Source organism: Prionailurus viverrinus, chromosome A2 (genome assembly GCF_022837055.1).
Source record: "Prionailurus viverrinus isolate Anna chromosome A2, UM_Priviv_1.0, whole genome shotgun sequence".
Classification (NCBI taxonomy): Eukaryota; Metazoa; Chordata; class Mammalia; order Carnivora; family Felidae; genus Prionailurus; species Prionailurus viverrinus.
Window position 1 is genome coordinate 33,104,639 of NC_062562.1, and position 24,904 is coordinate 33,129,542.

At 55.4% G+C, this 24,904-nt stretch overlaps 1 protein-coding gene across 2 annotated transcripts in view; it reads right to left on the reverse strand.

Moving 5' to 3' along the window:
• The window catches only part of LRIG1 (leucine rich repeats and immunoglobulin like domains 1), a 114,939-nt gene that overhangs the window by 12,516 nt on the left and 77,519 nt on the right, over positions 1-24,904 (reverse strand). For both annotated transcript variants that reach the window (XM_047840278.1, XM_047840288.1), the window contains exons 4-12: positions 23,241-23,378; positions 20,714-20,857; positions 18,772-18,915; positions 16,419-16,562; positions 14,340-14,483; positions 12,328-12,408; positions 6,847-6,918; positions 5,940-6,011; positions 1,703-1,866 (exon numbers count right to left, since the gene is read on the reverse strand). In XM_047840278.1, coding sequence (XP_047696234.1) covers positions 1,703-1,866; positions 5,940-6,011; positions 6,847-6,918; positions 12,328-12,408; positions 14,340-14,483; positions 16,419-16,562; positions 18,772-18,915; positions 20,714-20,857; positions 23,241-23,378 — 1,103 coding nt within the window. The remainder of the gene's footprint in view (positions 1-1,702; positions 1,867-5,939; positions 6,012-6,846; positions 6,919-12,327; positions 12,409-14,339; positions 14,484-16,418; positions 16,563-18,771; positions 18,916-20,713; positions 20,858-23,240; positions 23,379-24,904) is intronic.

The following is a 24,904-nucleotide window of genomic DNA, read 5'->3' on the forward strand; positions in this document are numbered from 1 at the left end:
CCACGAGCATTTGTGGCCAGGTTTTATGTAGATCTATTTTTGTTTCTCCCCAGCATCTAGCTGGGAGTGGGTCACGGCTTAACTGTGTTTAATTGTCTGAGAAATTTCCCAACTTTTCCAAAGGGGCTGCACCACAGTGCACTCCCACCAGCACTGTAGGAGGGTTCAGACTCCACCCTCCTCACCGACACTTGTTGTTGCCTGACTTTTCGATTCTAGCGATGCTGATGGGTGTGAAGCGGTTCTATTTTCCTTTTATAAAGAAGGAGGTGGAGACTCCCACACAGCTTAAAACTTTGATCTCCTGCCAAATGTTTTCCTGATGCCCATTCTTGACGACGGGTTTGGCATCCTGCGCTGCCATATGGAGGTGGGCTAACGAGTGTGAACTGCCGCGGGATGTGCCAGGGCCACCGGCCGGAGGCTGGGCACAGCAGGTCACAAGTCTGACCCTGGCTCATCCAAAGGGCAAGATTACGCCCTGTGACAGGAAAAGGGAGGAAGGCGCAGGAAGCCCCACTTCAGGGCAGCTAGTTAACAAATTAATGGTCAGGGCCCAGGTACGTGGTGAACAATGGACGGCACAGTCATCGTGTGCTACTTGGAACACGAGGCATGCACAGCCCGACATTGTGCACGGACATTCCCAGAAGACTGACCACTAAGAAAACACCGGATGCTTTTAAGGCTTCTCGCTAGACTGGATCAGCACAAAGGAGGGCGAGCCTGCTGGCAGAGGTGGTGGTGGCTAGATGATGGAAGGGGGCACTTGTATCCTGAGGTCAGCAGGCACACTGGCTCTTGCCGTGCCCAAGGAGGAGGCTGGAGAAGTGGATCACAGGGTTGCCCGCACTGCTCCGGGTGCTCCTGGTTAGGATCATCAGTCACACCCAGGGCACAGGGGCAGACCGGGGAAGACAGAAGGCAGGAGGCACTCACAGGAGTTCCGGTCATGCCCGGGAAGCCCACCCTCACTCCTGCTTAGAGCAGAGACCGGAAACCCTCCAAGATTCGTCTCATTCTCTGACCACGTCTTACTGACCACGAGGCGCATTTCCACGTGAGTGTGGCGTATGGCACGCAGCGTGTGCACAGCCTCCAGTCGTTCAGCATCTTCTGTACCGTTTGCAACCAAACCCGGATCATGACCACCCCCGGTCCAAAAGATGGCAAGACCCACGCTCCAACAGTCAGAAGGAGAAGAGAGCTCATAGCTACAAGTGCAGATTTCAGTGGTTTGGAGAAACAGCGAGAGTGCAAGTCAACAACAAGGAATTACTTCTACGACACTAACTGTTCCCCTGAGACTTGTTCTTCCTGTATTTAACCTTCCATTCTTGGGGCTGGAAAAAAACACACATTAAAACCCCAGCCTCAGACACGGAGTAAATTCACAGCGAGACCCAGGCACCAGAGCCATCCTGAGATGACACAACTTTCGTCCAGTAACCGGTTCTCCTGATTTGTAACTGAACCAAGTCCTGCTCCCTTCTCATTAAATGCATGCACTCCAGGAACCACATAATGAGGCAACTCCACAGTAAGTACTACGTGTGGTTTCAGCGGGAAAGAACTTGCATCCAGCAGCTGATTGGGAACCACGGATTGGGGTTGACTCTGATCACAGAAATCACTCCCATAATGAGGACTTCCTCCTGGCCTCCCTGCCCTTCAGGAAAGAAAATCACAGGGACGGCCTTACCACACACGAAACTCTCCTGCGGCACAGAGAAAATGCTCTGGCCCTTCAGGGATTCCGGGTGGGCACAGGTGGCTGTCACGAAGGGCTGCAGCATCCGGCCCAGTAACCACGGGGGCAGCCACTTCAGCTGGCAGTCGCACAGGAAGCTATCACTGCTGATGTGGCTGAAAGGGAAACAAAAGGGACATGTGAGGTGTGACCTCCAGAAAGGGATATTCCCTCGGCACACAGACTCCTCCCCCAGTCACCGCTGATCGGCTTCTGTCCTCAACACCAGCTATCTGGGAAGGGAAGAGATTTTTCTCCGTTCCTCTTCAGTGACCCAGAGCAGCACATATAATCTAACCGGAGATTTTGATAAAACGATGCTCTGGCTCAGAAGGCTTGGGGTGGAACCCAAGATGCGGCACTTCTGACAAGCTCCTGGGTGATGTGGACACCGCCAGCCTCAACAACGCCGCGGCATACCAACAGCCCGCAGTTCACACACGTCCCAAGACGGGCACACACTGCTCCTGTGTGACCCTGGGGGCACCATCTGACCTCCTCCAGACTCTGTCCACCTGACAGAGCTGAGGAGCACTGTGCCCTCTCTGCTTTTTCCCACCCTCCTGATAAGCTACGTGGAGCTTCCAGATTCGTCTGCAACTTAGCTCTCGACTCTCAGGTCCTGAGGAGGGCTGTTTTTCTATATTGCTGTTAGTTTTCATTTGGCCAACCTCCATGTTTTCTTACGTCCAGACGTAAGCCCTGCCAATGCGGCCCCCTCTTGTTTGTGGATCTCTACAGCACCGCTCAGGAGGCCGGCAGAATTCGGCTCCGCTCCCTAAATAGTGCTTGTTAGTTAATTGCCACTGCCCAGGGAGCATGAGAATGCAACACTGGTTTTGTGAGGCTCCAACCAAAACAGAGAATATTTTCTTTTTCATTTCTCAGCAACTGAGGATCAGCTTTTTAAACAGAAATCGGAATCACCATCTCAGCGGACATTCCTTCCTGAGGAGTCACTCGAAGATAAGTCAACCGAAGAGTCTAGCTGCCCTGTTCCTGGAAGAGACCTCAAGGCTGTGAGCTAACAGAGATCAGCGCATGGCAAGGGTGAAGGCACGCGGGCTCCCCTGTCATGAATCGCCTCTGGTACAAGGTACAAAGTACACGGTGACAGAAGGGGTGCTGAAGTGTACTTAGATATTCCACAAGGGGCACCCGGGTGGCTCAGCTGGTTAAGTGTTTGACTTCGGCTCAGGTCATGATCTCCCGGTCCGTGAGTTCGAGCCCCGTGTCGGGCTCTGTGCTGACAGCTCAGAGCCTGGTGCCTGCTTCTGATTCTGTGTCTCCCTCTCTCTCTCTGCCCCTCCCCCACTCACACTCTGTCTCTCTCTCTCTCTCAAAAAAAATATGTTAAAAAAAAAATTCCACAAGCATCGCATGGGCCAGGATCCTAGCAATAGCCTCCACCACCCACCATTTCCCTCAGAAATCTGCTCTTCCTTCCTGTTCCTCATGGTTACCAGATTAGCCATCTTATTAAAATTACTTTTGGAAAGTGCTTTTTCAAAGACTGAAATAATTGATCTCAAAGCCATGCTAACTGGGATGTCTGCCCACATCAGACCTTTAAAGGTCAGCATTTGGCTTCTACTCTTAATTTTTTAATTTTTGTATTTTTATTTGACAGGCACGTAGCTGTGTGCTTAGAGCTATCTCCCGGAGGGCTGTAGTAAGCATGAGGGCTCCCCCAGCTGAGCCTGAGAAGTGACTGGTTCCGGCCCAGTACCTGGGGGGCTACTCCGGGCCAGCTGTGGTGGCGGGTGGACCAGCTGCCGCCAGGTACCACACACTGAGCTTCAGTGACAGAGGGTCAGGAATTCTGTCAGAAGCGCTGTCACGAGCTCCCCATCAAGCCAGTGTTGGGCGCGACTGCCCCTTTCTGGGTCGGCAGCAGGAAAGCCTGAGTAGAGTCTAGAGGAAGACGCTGGGCTATCGCTGTGAGGCTTCAGGCACTTGTGTGGAGGACGGTCACAGGAGCAAACTAAGGAAGGCCAAGTTGACAGTGATCCTTGGTCACAGATGTGTGTGGGAAGGGTTACTCCTTACACCACGAGTTGTAGGCCTGGCTGGCTTGAAGATGTCCTACCTCTCCCACAACGAGGCCCACCTCACACAGAGACCAGACCTCAGAAAGAGGTACTAAGGGTGTAGAGATAGCTTTCCTGAAGAGCGAGTCAGGACCAACAAGACAGACAGTGAGGACACTGACCCCCTGACCTCCCTCCACATGCACACATGGCTTTAAGGACAAAGGTGAGGTTGAAAGGCTGGACCAGGAATTGCCAGCAACCCCGGAGCTTTGCAGATTTCCGCTACTCTTCCTGCTGGTCAGCTGCTCAGGGGTGCGGCTCTCCACGACTCCCGCCTCCGGCCGTCCCATCACTCTGCTGGCTTACGGTGCATTTTCATGATTCCAACTCAAAGTGTGTTTCTAATCATCGCTTGTGGAAATTTACCCAGAGCATGACTAAGTGCACGGTACAACCTGCCTTGATCAGATGGAGGAAGAAAATGACCAAGTGGAATTAACCGTTTCTCCCAGCAGAGGACTGGGCCCAGGGCCAGCCACGGCTGGGTACGTGCAGCGAGCGACGGGAAACCCAGGCAGGGGCCAAGGATGAGCCTCCAGAACCACGCCGAAGCAGATTTTGGGGGTGGGGTGTGGTGGAGGGTCCCAGTTGCCTAGAAGGGTCCAGTCCTTCCCAACTAGGAAAGTATCTCAGAAAACCTCAATTGTTAAGGAGAAGCAGTCTTCTCTCCCTTTCCTTCCCTCTTTCTCTTATACCCTCTTCCCATCTAATGAGATTACTTCCAACATTATATTTGAAAAGTTGCAAACACAGAGAAGTTGAAAGAAATGCACAGTGAACACTTAACCATTCTAAGACCGTGACCCTTTGGAGAAGGCAGTTCTACTCAACAGGCCTGAATCTCCCAGCTAAGTAAATGCCATGAGGCAGGTGCCTAAAAGACCTCCTCTCTCCTCACCCAGAGGAATATCACCGGGGGCCTGCTTTGCTTCTAAAGTATGGGGACTGCGCCTCCCTACTCCCCCATTTCTCCCGAAGGCCACCAAGAGTGGCCTCAGGAATGAGGATGAGTTCAGGATGCACAGATGGCCGTCCTCTGTCCTCCATCAGCACTTCTGAGAACCAAAAGCCACATCTTTCAGGGACTAGTATTACAGCTAGACTTTGCGGCAGCAGAATCAGATTAATGCACAGGAAGAAGAAAGGAAGCTTGGGTGTTGCTACCTGCACACCCTGACGAGCTCCTCTGCCAGAGACTAGGGCACAGGCGAGCTCTTCCAACCCCGTGACCCGGGGGCCCATGGTGAACATCTATGGTGGCGGCACCACCACCTGTGAACCGCTGTGGGGGCCTCGGAACAGATGTGGGCTGGGCGCCACATCACTAGTCCACAGTCGCCTGTGACCACCCCCCAGATATCTCTGCCTCACTCACAGGCCACCAAACGCGGCAAAGAAGCCACTCTCAGTATAGGTCCTCCATTTTAGGCAGACCTAAATGATGAAAACTTGCCCTGACATCATTTCAGGAATGATCGCCCATTTTCTAGAAGAAAGTTCATGTCCCCTAGAGCAGCAGTCAGTAAGCTACAGCCTGCCCTGCCAGCCTGTTTTTTTATAAATAACTGACTGGCACACAGCCGTGCCCGCCTATTTGTGTATTATTTATGGCCCCTTTCTGCTACAACAAGGGAGTCTACTTGCTAATGACACAAACCCTATGGCCCACAGAGTTGAAAATTCCATGTGACCCTTTAAGAAAAGGTGTGCTGAGGGGCGCCTGGGTGGCTCAGTCGGTTGAGTGGCCGACTTCTGCTCAGGTCATGATCTCGCAGTCTGTGAGTTCGAGCCCTACGTCAGGCTCTGAGGGAGCCCGTTTCAGATTCTGTGTCTCTGTCTCTCTAACCCTCCCCCGTTCATGCTCTGTCTCTGTCTCAAAAATAAATAAACGTAAAAAAAAAAAAAAAGAAGAAAAGGTGTGCTGACCCTGATCCAGAATAATCCCCCAGAGGGCATTGCTTTTCTAAAAGACAGCTTACACACAAATGCTAACAGCCCCATCTGTTACATATATTGACACATCATGGAATCAAGGCGTTTCTGACTCCAAATTCTCTAGTCATATTAACCAGGACCCTGGAACCCCGGGTACTTACAGCTCTTTGAGATTCTTCATCTTCACAAAGGCATCAGACTGGACAGATCTGACTGCATTCTCTCCGAGGTTCCTGCAAAAGCACACTCTTCACGTACGGACACACACTCTGGGCACCCTTCAGGTCAGCCACCTGTTTGAGCCAAGAGGCTCAGGTGGCTTCCGGGAGAGTCCCGGTTTCCCCAGTGTGCTGGCCGTACCACCCAGACCCCGTGTCCCAAGTCCACTTAAGTGGCTGTCACCTCCCAGACACTGGCACAAGCACACGGAACAACCTTGGAACCAAGCCAGCCTGAAGGGCAGCATCAAAGCTAACGGTGAGGCCGGCTCAGCAAGTCAACAAGCAAAGCTTTACCAACAGAATTCAGGTTCACCTTGATTCCAAGGCCAAAGAGACTAAGAATCAAGCACTAGAGGCATCTGCCCTCTATGGTGACCACACAAATGTGTCCGGGCGGGCATCACCCTTGTCCTCCCGGGCTCTCAGGGACAACCAGGCCAGAACACCTCCCGGCTGAGCCCAGCGTGTGCTCGGCCCCGTGAAGCTGCTTCAGTGGGGCCGGGAGCCTGCGCCAGGAACGCGCGCTCTCACAGAGGTGAAGGGGAGGCCGGGGCCTGTGGAGGAGCCAGCGCCAGGGGGAGACAGGGTTGGAGGACGGGGGAGGGTATCCAGTCGGCAGCCGCATTCGTTAGGAACTCACCGGCCGGCCATGTGTTCTCTAACTGTTCCTGGCATAGGCAAAATAAAGGCCAAAGTTGAAGCTGACTTATAACGAGAAGGAAGCAGCTGGCGTTTCCAAATAGGCTGTTTCTCAGTTTACAAAGATGTGATTAAATTGCTAGCAGACTTCCCCGGCAGCCGCATTTGGCAGGCCTGTGGGTCAGGGAAGGTCTGGTGAGATACTCACAGGTGCTCCAGGCCCTCCAGCCCCGAGAAGGCTCTCTTAGCCACGGACTTGATCTTGTTTCCAAACAGAGTTCTGCCATTTCCAAACATCATCCAGAGACAGGGAAAAAACAAAACGCAGAACCGGAGGGGAAGAGACAAGGGAGGAACGGGAGAAAGAGAACACACAGTTAGGCCAGTGCCATCTGATAAGTCTGTCCAGTGAGGGGCAGGTGGAAATCTGACCTACGTGGAGACTACGGGTCCGAAGTATGCAGGCCTTGCCCTTCTGAAATGAAATGCTTTGATCTTTATTAGAATTTAATGTGATGACAGGATGCACCATCTCGCCTGAAAAGGCTCCTTGCGATGTTTGTGGAAATCCCCTTGTCCAGCCCGGGCTGTGCCCAAGGACCCAAGGGCCTTGTGAGAAGGAGGGGACTCATCACTGTTCCCATGAGAGGAAGCAGAGTCATGGAACGTAATGAAAACTGGAACTAAAATCCGCCACCCTCTTCTGAAAAGTGGGGGTGAAGGTTCCCCGAGCAGGCAAGAAAAGGGCAGGAAAACCGGCCTCCATCAAGATGGCTCCCCAGCGATTTGCACTGAGACATACCCAAGCAGCCAGGACGTGGCCACAGGGAGCTGCGCCCCCGCCTCTGGCAAGGCCACTCGGGGTGCGCAGGGCATGCCCTGGCGCCGTGGCCTCTTAGCAAGAGCCCAGATCTTAAATGATGCCCATGGGCCCAAGGTTCTTTAAATCGCAGACGCTTCCTAAAAGGTCAACCTCCGAGGTTATCTAATACCCAGACCCGTGGACTGCCTACCCATGAGAAAGGGCTCCTACTTCCCGGCACTTGCAATCACAACTTCAACGGAAACTCCTAAGAGTTTTCTTAGAAACCAAATTCTCGTCCCCTGCAGTGCCCATGGAAGAAATGAAGGCTTCCTCCAATAGGCTACATAAGCCAACGGACTCTCCAGTCTGTTTGGGGGATGAGGGGTTGGGGGGGGGCACCCAGAATGCCTGGACACTGGGAACGAAAAGCATCCGTGTTCCAGTTTTCCCTCCTCTGACAGCCGACTGGGGCACTCCCTCTACCTCCTGTAGGTGCGGGCAGCCGTGAGCCCCTGAGAGTCATGCTGGGCTCTTCAACAGACATGTGGGCTCTTCACCGTGACGTCCAGCCAGACTACCTAAAGGGCTAGTCAGGAACGGGGAATGCTGGGAGCCAACTCCTGCCACATCTCACCGGCTCTGGGAGGGGGCTTCGTAAGGGGGCACTGCAGACAGCCTCCAGAGAGCAGCGGTCTCGTCTGGGATCCCACCGAGACCCGTGTTAAGATGGGGGTCCCCCGAGGGAAAACATCAAGTACCAGCCCCTCCCTGAAAAGGGCCAGGAAAGCAACAGGAGCCTCGAAGAAAACCAAAGATGGCAGGGCGGCCCAGGTGGCACCTGCCACATGGGCCCTGAGCGTCACCCCCCCTGCATAGGGCTCCCGGCACCACCTACACAAACCCTAGGATGCCGCCTTCGGGAAGATGGGGTCACATGCAGACAGACCGGGCCAGTGCCACAAACCACAGGAGGTGCTCCCCGCCCTGCCCCACTGCCCTCCAGGGCACCGAAAGCCTGAGGGGAACCTGCAGGGCAACCACAGGAGCTTCCGGGTACCCCCACTTGATCAGGAACAGACCCCTCCTCTCGGAGCCTGCAGCCTTCGGACAAAGCCAGCTCCTCCTGCCTCGGGGAGGATGGAGCGGTCCGAGACCCCTCTGACTGCTCCTTCTCTCGGAGGCAATCTGCGTATTTCCACTCTCTCTCCATCTGAAGCTTTGATTCTCAAACACACAGCCCAAACACGCAGAAGTCCGGCGGCCACACTAACTCTCTTCCCCTAACCACACAACTAGCCCAGCAAACACCAGCACACGGCACCAAACCCAAGTATCTGCAAGAGCCTGCCAACTTCTCACTTACTCAGATCCCCCAGGCCGGGTCACTGTGCTCCAGGCCCTAGTAAAATGTATTAACTGTTTAGTGAAATCTCCAGTAAACCAGATCCAGGAAAAAGCTGTGCTTTATTTCATGCATTACGTATTAGTCACACTGACCTCTTTTACAATGAGGGCAGACTGTTATTTCTAATGGTAACAATAGCAATAAAACAAATTCTCAATTACGTAGGGGCTAATCATCCTGCTGCGGGATTAAAATAGCCCCTTACTTTCTCTAGGCGGACATCTGGGGGCTGGGGCTCAAGCTGGCAGACGGGGACAGTTTCAATAAAGGCAGCCGTGCGCAGAACGGATGGCCGGGGCCGCGGGCCGGGTGGTGCTCATTCTGTCCACACGACAGCGGGCAGCTGAGACTCCACTGTCCCAGATCAGGGGCTCCCAGAGAAGGGACCACAGGGCCGATGTGCCTCACACCCCTGCCTCGGTGCGGACAGCGACCCTGGAAGTCAGCCGTCCACTCCTTCGTGCATCTCTAGTGCTCCCCAAGGCCTTTCAGCTCTTGCTAACACCGCCCGGCAGACGCCAGGGGAGGCCTGGTCCAGCTCACGTTCACCTCCCCACCTCTCCTCCACCTGAGACACTGAACAGCACTCCGTGGGCCCTGCCATCGCTCTGTCAACACACGGGGGAGGGCGATCTTGCCCAGGCTGGGGGGCAGCACCCACCCAGGCCCGCCTCACGGGAGAGGCTTGGCCTCGTGGTCCAATTCCAGGTTTCCTCTAACGCTTCCCTTCGCGCATGTCACGGCCCCGCCCCGAAGAAAGCCATGGAAAGAGCTGGAACCACGGGGCAGGCACTCACACCACCCCTTGTACACACGTGGTTAAGTGCTCCTCTCTCTGCTAATCTGTGTTCCAGAAAGCCTCCCTCCCTGCTCACATACTAGGACGCTGTGCACACTTCCCAGGAGGTCTTCCACCAACATAATGACGGGGGCCCCAGTGGGAGGTGAGCATACTGACCACAGGTAAGCAGGTAACACCTGCCCTGCCAGGAAGCTCCGGTTTGAAGAGCTGTCCACATGGCTGTGTTCAGCAGGCAGAAACATTACGGGCAGGACAGCACCCACCACAGCTGCCCAGGGAAGCCTTTTAAGGTTCTGCTGCTCCTGTGTTCCCTTCTCGGCAAAGATTTTAATTTAGGTCTGGCCTCTTCCATGACAGGAAGGACCCCGGGTCCTCGAATGGGTGAAGGCAAGACTTTCTCCCTTCCCATTCTCAGGTCCCTGAAGACCTGACCCCAAGGGCTTCAAAGGCGGGCCCCACCAGGTCCAAGGGACCCAGCACCAACCGCAGCCCCACCGTGTGAATGAGTCCACGTGACGTGACCGCTCCCGAGAGGCAGCCCTTCCCTGTGCTCACACGCTGCCCTTTTCTAATGGATCCCGACACGCTTGCCACCGGGCCGCTCAGTAAGGCAGGGAGGTGTGAGGGCCACATTTCCCAGCCACGGCCACGCAAGAGAGCGTCAGGGCAGCGAGTGGAGGAGGTGGGAGGGGAGGAGAGCCAAGCAGCACCGGTCCCTTCCTTCGCTCTGCCGTTAACCGTTTACTCAACACCTTCCATACACCCGGGGGAGTGGTTTTTACCCAAGCTACGCGCCACGATCACGGTGAAGCGTGGGCTTTCCTTTCCTCCCCTTTCCCGGGGAGGACACCGCACACCACAGGCAGGTGGGGGAGCATCGCGACCCTCACGGGTGCCTGCTTCGTCACCCAGGGGTGCTGGTACTACTTCACCTCGGTCCACTGCCCCTTCCCCAGCCCCACAGGCTGAATGGGAACCCAAGTCACGGGCATCACAGCATTTGTTTTTCCATCCGGGAAGAGGATTCTTTTTTTTCTCTTGTGACGTAACCACAGTACCGTTCCGCCTAAACAACTATATATATTTAATCTGATTAAGCAACTACTATCCCCATTCCCCCAACTGTGGTGTCCTCCCTTTATTTTGAAACCTGCCAGCCCCACAATTTTGATCAGTGAGGCTGGGGGGAGGAGGCTGGAGGTATCGTATTTCAACAAGGTCCCTGGAGTCTCAGGACCGGGTTGGTGCGGAACCCGCGCTGCCTTCCTGGAGCCTGTGTCAAACAGCACAGAGCAAGGGAGGCCCGCGGACTTAGGATCTCAGGCAGAGCTGCTGACCCTGGTCCAGCGGGTAAAAGGACGAGAGAACACAGGGGAACAGGCGGCAGCATCAGGCTGGACTCTGCAGAACCAGGAGTCCCGGCACAGGCACCCCTGCCCCTGCAGGGCAGAGCCTCTGGAGACACGTCCACCCCCGCCCCCACCCTGCCCCCGCCCCCTGTGCACACACACACCTGGCCAGGCAGGCCCCGGAGAGCAAGGCCTCCGCCCCAGGGGCACAGCCGCTGTCCTGTCCCAGCGCTTGCCGGGCAAACTGACTAGGAGGCGGGGAGGAGAGGGTGTTTTTTTAGGGAAGAGAAAGGAAGACAGAGACACGCTGGAGAAGAGCGAGAATCCTGAGACAGCCAAGAGAGCTAATCTTACTCAGAACTCTGAGTATAAATGGTGTGAAAAACCACACTTTTCAAAACCACCTCTACAGAAAGACATCCACCGCACCCCCGACAGGCTGTTCCGGAACCTTCCACCCCGCGGCTGCTTTCAGAGTATCTGCTTGACACTCGTACTGTGCTCAGCTCGCAGTCACCCGAGCAGGCCCGGGGAGGTGGAGCGGTGACTGCCTCTTTCTGTCTGCCCCGGACCCTTCCTCGGACTCCCCTGCCCCGTCCCAGAGGCTCCTGCGGTGGCCCACTCAGGGGGAACAGTGTGGGCTCCAGAGCCAGACCGGCCGGTCCCGACCCTCCAGAGCATGTGGTCTTGGGCAAAGGCCCTGCACCCGCGTTTCCTCAACGACAAAAAAGGTTGGATAACAGAGCCTAACTCACGAGGTTGTTGGTTGTTAGATACAACACATGTACACACATGCCTTGCACAGTAACTGACAACTCCAGGAGGCTTAAAAAAAATAAAAACATCAGAAACCGGGAATAAAAACGAGTCATTACATTACCTGTCGTAATGACTGTTTCTGTGTGACGTTATGACTGACCACAGAAGTACTGACCAAAGACTCAAAACCGTCGATGGCACTTGGCTTTAGACATCTGACACAATTTCTAGGAATCGAGTATCAGGGCGAGACTCCTTTGTGCAAAGCAGGACAAAAAACTCAGCCGTTTCCCGGTTAGTCACAAATTCAGCGGGACAGAAAATCCAACAGGCCTCTGAACACCGGATCTTCGGCACCAAAGGAACCAACGCCCAGGGCAGTGATGAGACCACTGGCCACAGAGAAGCTGGGACGTCTTGGCTCTCTTATTCAGACTTTGCTTCCCAAACAAAGGAAGATAAATGGGAGCCAGCCCTTCTCCAGCTGAGCCCACGAAAGAGGCGGCACGGGGGAGCCTGAGAAGCACTGTGCACCCCCTCCACAGAAAGGCCAACGCCAAGATACTCACAGCTTGCTGAGACTGTCAAGCCCGGTAAAGGCGCCACTCGTGTCCTCTATTGTGCCCGAAATCTCGTTATGGTCCAGATCCCTAGGGAGGAGACGGAGAGAAGGCTCACCATCCAGCCTGAGTTCTCGACCCTCTTTAACACGAAGCGGGAAAACAGACAGACACCCGCTCTGTCACCCGATGCCCAGCTGTAACGTACGGCCAACACCAGTGTGGCCACTGTGCCACAGGAACCCCGTTCTGCACGCCTTGCGGTGTAGCCTGGCCTTCTCAGCCTTCCCGCAAAGCCAAGGCACGCCTCAAACTCACAGCCACCCCAGCTCCGTGGGCTGCTCCCCAGTTGGGTAGGGCAGGGCCCTGGGGTAAGGACAGGGTGCGGACAGCACATGGGAAACCCCCCAAGAGCAGGCATCTGACCACTGGCACTGGGAATGAGCCCGAGAGGTTTTTTGAGGCTCCTGTCTGCTCTCACACCAGCCAGAGTCCCTTTCCTAGGCTTGACTGAGAAACTGCCGAAGGCACATGGAGGAAAGAGCGAAGAAGAGGCCCCCACACGGGGTCCTCCCTGGGGCCACTCCATGCTGGCAAGTGGGTTCAGAGGCCCGAGTCGCCCCTCCTCACAGGGCCTGCACAGGCGCGGACTCGGAGCCAGGGACGACATCTGGGCGCTGAGTCAGACTTGTGACCCACTTGCCAGGGTTGGCGGATGAGGCCAACTTTTCAGCCCAGTCTCCTCCAACAATGCAGATCACAAGGCGGATGACTCAGCTCCCTCCCCCCGGCTTCCAGGGCAGAGGACAGCGCCAGGCGATGCTCCCACCTGGCGACCAAGCCCCCCTCTCTGCCCCCACCAGCAGCCCCTCCAACTTCCCCCGCCACGGTTCTTGGCTCCTACCCCTTCCTCCGCCAAACCCTGGCTGAGGCAGGCCAGGAAGAGAAAGGGACACTGCTCTTGGCCCCGTGGGAGCCTTCACAAGGAATGAGCACTGCCAGGAGGGAGGGGGGCCCCCGGCTGAGAGGCACAGTGCTCCTTCTGACCTTGATCTTACAGCAGAAGGCTCGGAGCCCCGAGATTCTGCTGCTGGAAGGGACCTCTCCTTTCAGCGGGTCTCTCCTTATTATCTTCACACTGAAAGCCGGGACCCAGGGCTGCCGCTCTGTGTGCCTGTCTCCCAGTTCCTCACCCTGGCTGCCAAAGCTTTTCTCTTCTTTCTGGCTCAATCTAAATGTCTCCGGCCTTGTTATTCAGGCCGTGCAAGCGCGAAGGCTGGCTGACCTCGGCTTCAATAGCCTGGCATCCGGGCTGTTTCACACTCCCCAACAACCGCCCAGCACTGAAGCCCGCTCTGCCCTCCCCGCCAGGTGCAAGTGTACAGGGCCTCCTGTCACACTGGAACAGGCCCTCCGGGCAGTGGGGCACGCTGGGAAGGCAGCTTCAGATCTACTACGACTGTCCGTGGAAAGCCATACACCCCTCTCTGGGGGCTGGAAGTTCTCCAGAGCCAACAAAAGACAAATCTTAACTCCCAGGAAAACATCCTGAAGCAACTTCTGGCAACCCCACCTAATAAGGAATTTGAAAGAAAATGACATGAGTGCCTCTATTTTTTCAATGGCCCTACTGAAGTTCAAGGGAAGACAGAGGAGGCCCTCGATACCTCTCTTGAAATTGGGCCTCCTGGACACGGGTTGTGAAAGCACATGGGGAAGATTCGAGACTAGAGAGACGGACCACACGGCTGCTCCCAACAAGGGGACCCTGGCATCCCAGCGAGGGCATGGCAGAATTACCGCTTGGTAACGGCAGGGTTTTGAGTCGTCGCCTCTATCGGCACCACCCTCAGGGGGACCGAGAGACGTTTCTCTGCCTCACTAGTTCTTTGCTTGACCCTCTGCACAAATCTGACTGCACAGCAACGAGAAGGGAACTCGGCAAGGTGGCATGTTTGCTCTATCCCGCCTTCCCAGCAGGGAACCCCTTCGTTCTGTCGACCCCACGATGAACGACGTACAAGACACGCAGGTTTTTGAGTCCCTTGAAGGCGCCTTCTGCGATGTGGCTGATGGAGTTGTGGCTGAGGCGCAGGATGCTCAAGCTACTCAGGTCTGCCAGGCTCTCCTCGTCCAGCCGGGTGAGATTATTGAAGGACAAAACCCTGGGGAAGGGAGGGGGAAGCGAACGTCACCAACGCGGCACAGGCTCATGCGAGGCCCAAGGGCCAGAGTGGTCGTGCAGCCAGAAACCCAGCAGGGCCCCACACCCACACAGTTAGGCTCCTGGCATACCCGTGCCAGCCACAGAGACCGGACAGCAGATCAGGCTGTGAGGACGACGCAAGGTCATACAACACCAGAACCCTAGGGTTCCAATCTCTCACGCTGGGGTCCGTGCGGGGGTCCTGACTCAGGCCATCAAAGACCACTCACGACAGTGACCCGAGACCCTGGACTCCGGGAAGCCCAGGAGGTTCTGACGGTGAGCAAGGGAGCCCAGCGAGAGTCCCGACATCGGCCAGCAGAGGGCGCCACCAGCCGCTGCGTGGAGCCTTCCTCCCACAACAGTGCATCCGACCTGGGCGGCAGTCTCCGGTCCCCTTGCCCCCATCCAGGACAGCCTATAAGCGTGACATCCTGTAAGCAGGACAGGGAACACACCCCCCCCAATCACACACACCCCCAATCACACATCTTCCCCGAGCATCAGAATCAGACCTTCCTCCCAGCACGCCCTCATGGCACCTTGACACCACACGGCCCTGGGTTGTTACTTAGTAGTCCTCCACCGTTGAAAAATGGGAAGTTTGGGTTGGGACAGGAAGAAGCCAAATAAACTCGGAGAAGATTTATGAGTTTTTAAAGGCAGCAAGAAGTAACATTCTTTCCCTCCTGGAGAAGTCAGTCCTGGTGTCTACCAGTCACAAAGACCTGGCAAGTGATCAAAATTACATCCTCACCTGCAATTAAAGCATTTAGCTTAAAGGAAGGGCCAGAAATGCTGGAAAGCAATCCTAAATCTGGCTCCGAGATTACCAGACGTCGGGAAAACTGACAGGCTGGTCAAGGCATTTCCATGACCTCTCTGCCCCTTGTGAAGGGGAAAGACAGCTCCACATGGGCCACCTGCCAGAGAGGGGCACTGGGAACACTCCCACACAGGCTGCCTCAAAACCTGGGGTGCACACAGCCTCCTCACTTAGCCACTGGCCTGGCTCAGGCCCGGGCAGCAACCAGCGGAGATCAGTCCTGGGAGTTGGTGGGGGTGGGGGAGGTAGGGGGGCGGCGGGAGGGCGGGCGCATGGCCTGAGGCAGGAGACAGTCAGAAGCCATTCATTCAATACCACTTGAGAAGAGCAAGCCGCACTGCCCAGAAGGTCTGGAAGCTAAATCTCAAGGGTTAACGCTAACGCACACACTCACAAAATCCAAGGGGAGTACGTTCAAGGAAAGAGACAGGACTATGGGTTTTTGCCTGAGGTAATCACGGGTTCAGTGACATACAAACTCCAGGTCAGTGTGCAGCGGGTGTGGGGAGGAGGAAGGGGGAGAAGAGGGAAAGACAGACAAAAACACCACCTGCAAAAGACTCAACACTGAGCTTAAAGCACCCCCTTGCTGGCTGGGTGAAGTCAAGACAGACACAAGACACAAGCTTGGCACTTTTAACAGCCGGTCATTTCCGTGGGTGGCTCTTTGCCTACAGTCAAGCCTAGAAAAAAAGAAAATCCACCCAGATCCTCTTAAAAAAAAAAAGCCCACAACCACAGTGGAGTAAATTGGAACTGAGCAACCTGGAGCGTGTTAAAGGGAAGGCGCCCACATGGTGAGGATCGACTTTTTCCCTCTAAGACCACCTGTCTTCTGCACCTGTTGAGAAACAGGGGGACACCGGCACGTCCAGTGGGGGGCCGGCGGTGCCACTGTTGCAGTCAATGACCCAGTGACGCGGCACAAGGCCCGGGCTCCGAGCGCCCGCGCCGGCCGGGCCCCTGGAGGCCGCCGTGCCTCGGGCCCGGGGCCGCCCGCTCCGGAGGGTTGCCCACAGGCTCGGGCTCCCAGAGTCGCCATGCACAGGGCCGAGGCGGGACACTTACAACTCCTGCAGCCTCTGGCAGAAGCTCCAGCCGTCACGGTTGATTCGGGCGATGGAGTTGCCGCTCAGGTGGAGCTGCTGCAGGGCCGACAGGCCGTAGAGCGAGCCGCTGTTCACCTCCACCAGGCTGTTGGACTCCAGGTGCCTGCAATGACAGGGCACGGGGGTGAGGGCGGCCCCTCGGCCTCAGACACGGGCGCGGGAGACGACGGGCAAACCCGACGGGGGGCCGCCAGCGTCCAGGTGGACTCGGGGTTCAGAGGGCAAGGGGACCCTGTTAGCCGACTCCAAGGGACCCAGGTGCGCACGCGGGCGCACAGCGCCCGGCAGCAGCCGAGCCCATTAAAGGAAGAGAAGAAGACAGAATGGTGGGGGGGAGGGACCTCTTATCCCCATCTGACAGGTAACGTGACACTGAGGCAGGCAGGAGCGAGGTATGACTTCCAAGATTCAGTCCCCAGCTCAGTGGGCAGCGAGGGGCCAGAATTCGAACCCAGGTCTGGTGCCCAGAGACACCTTCGCTCTGGGGTCAGGCTACTTGGATCGATATCCTAGTTTTGCCACTTTGCTGGCTGAATGAGGCGGGAACATCTATATAATACGAAGAGACCCGAGGTGGCAACTTCACAGGGCTGATACGAGAAGCACAGAGAACGCACATCACAATTTCAGCACAGTGCCCAGCACTTAGGCCCCACCGGGTCTGTCAGGGGAGGACGTTCTTACCCTGCTTCTCGACCCTGCACACCCTAGCCCAGGACGGCCGTCCTGGACTGGCCTCTTGCATAAAACATACTAATTCCAATGTTGCCCCACGTTCAGTATCACAAGGTCTTTGGGCAACGGGGTTCCGCCCTGTCTATCTCACTTTCCACCACTGCCCAAAAGGTGAGCACGTTTATAAATAACCTCTCGGGCAACTCATCCCCCCGCACGGGATGAATCTGCTCAGACTAAAAACCAAATGGGATGTGCTAACTCCATTTTCTTCTGAGACTTCTCTTTGAACGTCGGCATACCCAGCACATAAGCACCTGGGATTCCAAGTTCAAAACGACAGTTGTAAGCACGTCAAGGGCAAGTGTTTCTGAACAGATACAGAGCTGAGGCCAATCAAAGGACCGGGAAGAAGGGGACCAGCAAGACGGCACTGCTAAGGCGAATGCCCCCACCCCACAAAGTGTGTGGGTCTGGGGATGGGCGGGAAGAGGCGCTCATCAGAGACGCTTCGGATAAACGAGCAGGGTGCAGAGCCGATGAAACCGGATGTGGGGTTTTTGTTCTCTGTCTCAGCTGCAAAGATAATAAAGGATGTGAACACAGTGATGTAACTGGTAAGACTGGAAAGGAGGGGGCAGGGGGTGGGGTCCTGAGCAAATTACATCGCTGACCACAACCCAAGAAACCTCCCGTTGACAGACGTAGACACAGTGGGATACGTCCCGGAACGTGGAAATAACCACGAACAAAACTCCACACAGAAAGACCAACAAGGAGGGGTGCCCCTGGCTGGCTCAGTCGGTGGAGCGTGCCACTCTTAATCTCACAGTTCTAAGTTCAAGCCCCATGTTGTCTGCAGAGATTAAACATAAAATAATAAAAAAAAGAGAAAAGAAAAACCAACCGGGAAAGGACTGTAAGTGACCGCCCCTTGGGAGCAGAACTGGGGGGAAGAGGACAGGGGAAGGGGACCCCCGGCTGCTTTTTTACCCTCATTTTCCTGTTACGAGTGTATGTTACTTCCGTTGAAAATAAACTAATTTAAATGTTTAAAAATGGAAGATCAGAGCCGCCTTTCCTGCCCTTCTCCATATGTCTTCCTGCCGTGGTTTTACGTGACTCGGCGCACAAGCGAGCTCTGGGGCCGCGCATCTGTCTGGAGAGCGCGCTCCCTGGATAAAAGCGGAACATCTGCGCCGAGCGACTTGATTAGCTCACGAAACATAAATAAATCTCCCAGGATGAACTATACATTTTAGGCCCACCTGCACATCAAGACAGATGGTCAAATCCCCAACAGGGAGACAGGGAACTTCCTGCAGCATGGGGGAGAGGGGAAGGTGTGGGGTGGGGGCCCACTCTGCACCCCGCTGCTCACGGAGGATGCGGGGTGGGGGGGGGAGCCCAGCAAAACGGCTCCCTCTCCCACCTTCACCAAGCTGCTTCCCTGACCAAACCCTGGGAGAAGACGACGCTCAGCTGGGGCAGAGTCCCCGAAGACAGGGAGCCGTGCCCGGCCAGAGGCCACACGGCGGGGGCCCGGGGCCGGCTGAAGTCCGACGTGACCCCTCCGGGCAGGGGGCCGAAGGAACACACACAGGCCCGTGGCGCCCGGAACCCGGCGTCGCGCTTACAGCACGTGTATCCTGGACAGGCCCCAGAAGGCCCCGTCCGTGAGCTTGCTGATGTTGTTTCGCTGCAGCTTCAGCACCTCCAAACTCTCGAGCCCCTGGAACGTCAGGCCCTCGATGAGCCGGATCCGGTTCCTGTTGAGGTCCCTGAGGAGATGAAGACTGCGGGTTCAGAGGGCTCGCGGCACGCACCCTGCCGACGCCTCCCACCGTTCCCACGCAGGCCCAGAAGCCCAGCCGGGAGAATCGCAGCGAGGATGGCCCAGCGGGGCTGCGACGTGTCTCACGGACACTCCTGCCCGCCACGCAGGCCCGGACGCTGACCAGGCCACAGCTGGTGGAGGAAGGAGCGCACGGGGCTCCCCAGATGCTGGCCGCACCGCGCCCCCACGTGAGCAAATGCTCCACTTCCTCTCCAACTCTCCATGGCTCTGTAGTGAGGAGGTGGGTGTGACTCAGGATGTGAGCGTCTGAGGTGAGGTGTCTGTCAGCTCAGCAACAGAAATCCGTACCAGACGCCTCACCCCGGGAAAAACCGATCCACTGGGCGCCAAGTGGCAAGGACGCTTCCCACTGAAGGCACGAACGGGGTCCCTACTGATGGAGAGAAGGCAGTGCCCTCGGGCGAGGAGGGGGCTGATGCACCAGGGAAGCCCACACATTCGGCTTCCGACGCCAGTGTGACAAAACCTCAGTTGCCCGAAAGATTTCAGGAATCTGGGTGGGCTGGATCCATTAGTAATACTGGGGGAAGGGGAGGGTAGAACACAGAGCTAACCAGAAAGCCCTTGGTTTTCCCCAAATACTTCTGCAGTGTCTCATGACTCTGTCCCCCACACAACCTCCTGAGCATCAAGAGACCTTCTCCAGAGCTGAAGAGAGCAGAGTCAGAGCCTGGATCTAATGAGGGTGTGTGTGTGTGTGTGTGTGTGTGTGTGTGTGTGTGTGTGTGTGTGTGTATGCACACGCGTGCACAACACAGGCAGTGAGAGCTCTGGGGGGGGGGGGGGGGGGCACACCATCTTGCTACCAAATCTGGCCCCGAACAATCGGTGCGTTCTGTTTAAACCCAGTCTCCAATATCAGCTTCTTTTCCTGTAACAGTCTCTTCTAATACAAAGAGAATACAGGAAAATGAAAAACCAGGGAACAAACGGTCCACTGGGCTCTGGAAAACAGGTTTTCCTGAATCCAACCCTGTGCCATCTTAGGAGAGCATTCGGCCTCAGATATCAAAGAACTAAACAAATAAATGCTTTCTTCAAAAAAAAAAAATCAACTACCTCATAAGATGTAGCAGATGGAGACGGTCCATCTCAGTCTACACTAACTTCCTCTGAGACTGCTCAAAAAGTGTGGGACACCATAACGTCCATGGTACAGATTTTTTAATTTGAGAGAGAGCGCACGTGTGCAAGTGAGGAAGAGGGACAGAAGGGGAGAGAGAGTGAATCCCAAGTAGACCCCACAGTCAGTGTGAAACCCAATGCGGGGCTCGATCCCAAGACCGTGAGATCATGACCTGATCTGAAATCAGGAGTCAGACACTCAACCGACTGAGCCACCACGGTACAGATTTTATGGGTACTTTAAAAAAAACCAACACAGAAAACCCCAAGATAAATAACCCAAGCCACACAGCCTAAGCATTAGCCAGGATCAGCTCACCAGCAGGACTCCTCATTTCATTTTGCAAAGTGCCAATGAGGACAAGCATATATATCCTCAGTGGATCTTTTTCTCAGCAACCTGAGGCAGCCCACAGGCACCAGACCCGGCTTCTAATTTGCTTTTATTAGGTGTCACCACAAGGCCATTAATGACGGCGTATGTAAAGCCTGACGGGGAGTGAGGAAGGGGTCGCATTTGGAATGAGGTCCGTGGGGAACGCTGGCCTCCACAGAGTTTGGCTAACCTTAATTAAAGTGCAGGTTTCTATACTCACAGTTGCGTCAGCCTGGGTAACTTGAATGCTTTCACAGGAAGCTGGGTGATCCTGTTTTTGCTCAAGCGAAGCATTACCAGCGACCGGGACAGGCCATCAAATGCTCCCGACTCCAGGCTGCCAATGCGATTGCTTGCCAGGTTGCTGGAAGGACAGAGGACAGAAAATGAAATGGTCAGAAGGAGGCTTCCCTCACCCCGTTACAGACACCGGAGTTGCCTGGGGTGGGGAGAAGCCAAAGCAACACCCAGAGGGGTGGGTTTCCAGGGACACATCGGTCACCTAAACTCCCGGATGGGGGAGCCAGGAGACTTGGGTGTCAGCACCCTCCATTTCAGGCCCTGGTGGAAGTGTCATTTCGGCCCCCCAACGCGCTGTGCTTGTGGCCAGGGCCTTCCGCTGGAGGGCCGGGGGGGGTCAACGTCAGTCACCTCCACCCCAGCACCCTCGCACCCCAGCCTGGCCGAGCACCGGCCATCTCCAGAGCTACCTGCAGGAGTCCCTCAACACCCTCCAACCAAGAGTTGGGGTTCAAGGTTGGTGAGAAAAGCCCTAGGAATCAGAATGTCAACTTCCAGGCGAAGGGCAGAATGGATTTACTAATTTAGACAAATAGTCTTAAATGTTAAAGTGGGTCTCACCACACAACTTGATGTGTATACAGATACATTTATACGTTTATATACACACCCACGCACACACACTTACAAATGTGTCTTAACTGATTCATTTTAATCGTTTGAAACGGTATCCAGAGAAACACTAGTGAGGGAGACCTGCACAGGATCCCTTCAATTCTGCAACGGGACGTCCACTTAGTGGATTATGTATGTAAAGGGCACCTCCCCTCACACCACACTACAATATACTAGGTTGCATCCGGGCTTTCCATGGTGCACAAATTCTATCAATAAAAAAAAAAAAAGAAAGAAAAAACAGAAAGGGAAGGAATGATACACTATTCCTATCAGAAGTCACTGCCATTGGGGCACCAGGGTGGCTCAGTCGGTTAAGCATCTGACTTCGGCTCAGGTCACAATCTTGCGGTTTGTGAGTTCGAGCCCCGCATCGGGCTCTGTGCTGATAGCCTGGACTGCTTCAGATTCTGTGTGTGTGTCTCTCTCTCTGCCCCTCCCTCGCTCATGCTCGCTCTCTCGCTCTCTCTCTCTCTCTCTCTCTCTCTCTCTCAAAAATAAATAAAAATTAAAAAAAAATTTTTTTTTAAAGTTACTGTTACTACCTCTCCTTCTGCCTTCCCTGGACAAATGCTGCTTTTGGTAGCGCAAGGAAAAAGACCAGAGAGAGTCTGCTCCACCAGAGAAGGGAAGAGAAGCAGGCATTTCTTGCCTCCCCACCCGGCCGTGGCCCAGGCCAGGGCACAAGAGGATTCTGTGCAAATGGGGCTGGACGGTGTGTTCTTAACACTCCCCATTACAGAAGAACAGTCTGTGGGATGAAGATACACACCGGCCAGTAGCTACCAAAATAGTCCCTCCTGCTTTTGTGCAGACGGAGGTCAATGTGATTCAGTTGAGCAGTTGCTGGTTCCTTCGTCCCAAGCGAGGGAATGCCAGGCAGTGGCTGGACACTTTCGCAAAGCCCTGAGTGGGGGCTGAGCACGGTCGCACGGGCTTAACAGAGGCCAGGGCCCCCCCGTTTCCAAATCTGGTGCCTTGAGGCAGCCTTAGAAAGAAATCATGCCCCCTCCTGGGGGTCTTGGAAAATCCCTGTGCCAAGCCCTGGCCTCCCTGAGCTTAGGGGTCATAACGACCCCTAAACCAGCCTCACGGACGATCTCCCAAACGACTCAGGATCAGTAAAAGAACACAGGAAATGAAAACTCGTGTCATTTGAAGACCTCTCCGGAGCCTGGGTTTTTCGTTTCTTCCCCGAAGCACCATTTTTCTACCAACAAGCAGCAAGCTCAACAGGCTTTCACGGTTTTTCCTCCCTTCTATCATCGACTGGGTGTGAGAAGGGCTAGGACGATGGGCGGACGAGACACAGACCAGCAAAGAGGACAGGGCCGGGGAAGCCGCAGAAGGGAGTCAGTGCCTGCTCGAAGAGACCGCACGCCAGGCTTCGGGGGTCAGTGCCGCAGAGGCCAGCACCCACTGCTTCAGCCTCGGCAGGGAGGTCTCCCCGCAGTGCTGTTTTCTAAGTGCCCCCCAGCCTTCTCCCCAAGCTCTCCTGGGAGGCAGCCCGGGAAAGGACAAAGCACACAGGCCCTCTATCAAGACAGACCTGTGTCTGAGGGCCAGACCCTCCCCTCAGCTGGTGGGTGTAAGAGGCCCCTTGCCAAGCTCTCCCTGGGCCCACCTCCACCCCTGCTGTCAGAGAAACGCAGCTCCTTAGGAAATGCCCTACACCTGTGCCCACGGGAGATAAGGAACCCGGACGCCCTGCCAAGGGAAGCCAGAGGGGCACGCCCAAGCCCGGGGTCTCAGGCAGGCCACTGGGGGGGAGAAGGACACGTGCACACCGCGTGCACGCGGGTGCTGACGGGGGGCGGGGCACGGGCACTTACAGCTCCCTGATGTGCAGCCCCTGCGGAAAGCAGGCGCTCCGGATCTCCGTGATGTTGTTCGAGCTCAGGTCCAGCACTTCCAAGGAAAGGTAAGCCTTCAGCTGACTCCCCTCCACGCTGCGAATCTTATTGTGTTGCCTAAAACACACAAACGGACAAGGGGACCTGAGCGTGTCTTTCTGCAAGGGAACCATTATTCCCCCTACCCCCCCCCGCCCCTTTTCGCACGTCTTCCTCCCTGCTTTGCTCATCCAGAAAATTATAAAAGTGGTGTCACGTTTTCTTAGCGTTTATTTATTTTTGAGACAGAGAGGAAGAGCATGAGCAGGAAAGGGGGAGAGAGGGAGATCCAGAATCTGAAGCAGGCTCCAAGTTCTGAGCTGTCAGCACAGAGCCCGATGTGGGGCTTGAACCCACAAACCGCGAGATCATGGCCTGAGCCAGAGTCGGATGCTTAACCGACTGAGCCACCCAGGTGGTGCACCTGCCCTCCTTTAAAAAAAATTTTTTTTTTAATGGTGGCAGCATTCTTAAAATGAGCTCTCCCATTCTTCTTGCTGTGACCTTACCACCTGCTGGCTGGCTGCTACGGTATTGAATTCTCTGTCGATGACAAGTCTGTCCACCCAAACTCAAAGCCTAGGTTCTCCCCAAGGAGAAGCCCGCAGGAGAAATGTGGAAGGCCGTCATGCAAAGAGCAGCGAGACCGCAACTCGGAACTGACCAGGGCGCTTTCCCATAAGGAATGTGGCCGGTGGAACCAGCCAGCTCCTGGTGTGGTTCTCACTTCGCATCTTCAGAACGCAGCCCAGCCCCACCACTTAGGAGGCTGCAGGCTCCGAGGACCGAGTTCAGGTCTCATCTAACTTAATCCATCGCCATGCCCCACACGTTTTGTCAGGTGTGAAGACAGGCACGAGGGATTTTTTTTTTTTTTTTTTTAAATGCCACGATTCTGACAACCTAAGGGCAACAGGAACTGGGCGCTCAGTCTAGCTGGAATTGAATCCTCCGATCTTTCCGACTCGACCCCCTTGACAGTTTTGTTCCTCGGTTTCCTCGTATGCAAGATGGGGCCACCGCCCCTTATTTCAGGCATACGGGAGACCCACTAAAGCAGACGTTAACCCAAGCGTTCGGAGTGTTTAACCCCTGCCCAAGGAAGGCAGTCTACCACCGTGACTTACTCGCACGTGTCGTCCTCCTGAAAAACCCACGGTCTAACCAACCGGCCAGTACCGGTTGATCAGGAGAAAGACAAGAAACACGGACAACGGCTGCAGGACCCGGGGTGGCCCCCACCGTGGATTTGGCTCCGTGGGGCAGATTCAAACCCCAGCAGCCCTCATCCCAATATTCAGATACTTCAAAATCTGCTGGGGTTGTGCTGGTTCCAGGCCCTCACTCGGGCCAGTTCCTGAGTGAACAGTGTCAGGGGCCCCGGCCAATCAAAGCATTCTTGAACACAACACGAGTAAGCCAGGCGTCGCGTACCCAGTGGCACCTCTTTTAAACACACGCTTGGCCAAATCGGTTCCAAGAGGCATAAACGAGGCTCTCTCTCTCCCAGAAGCCCTGGGGCTGCTTGTCCGCTCCTTTGTGTTTTCACAACTCTCCCAGGCCCTGAACCCAACACCCATTTACAGGGGCACAACTCCAGACAC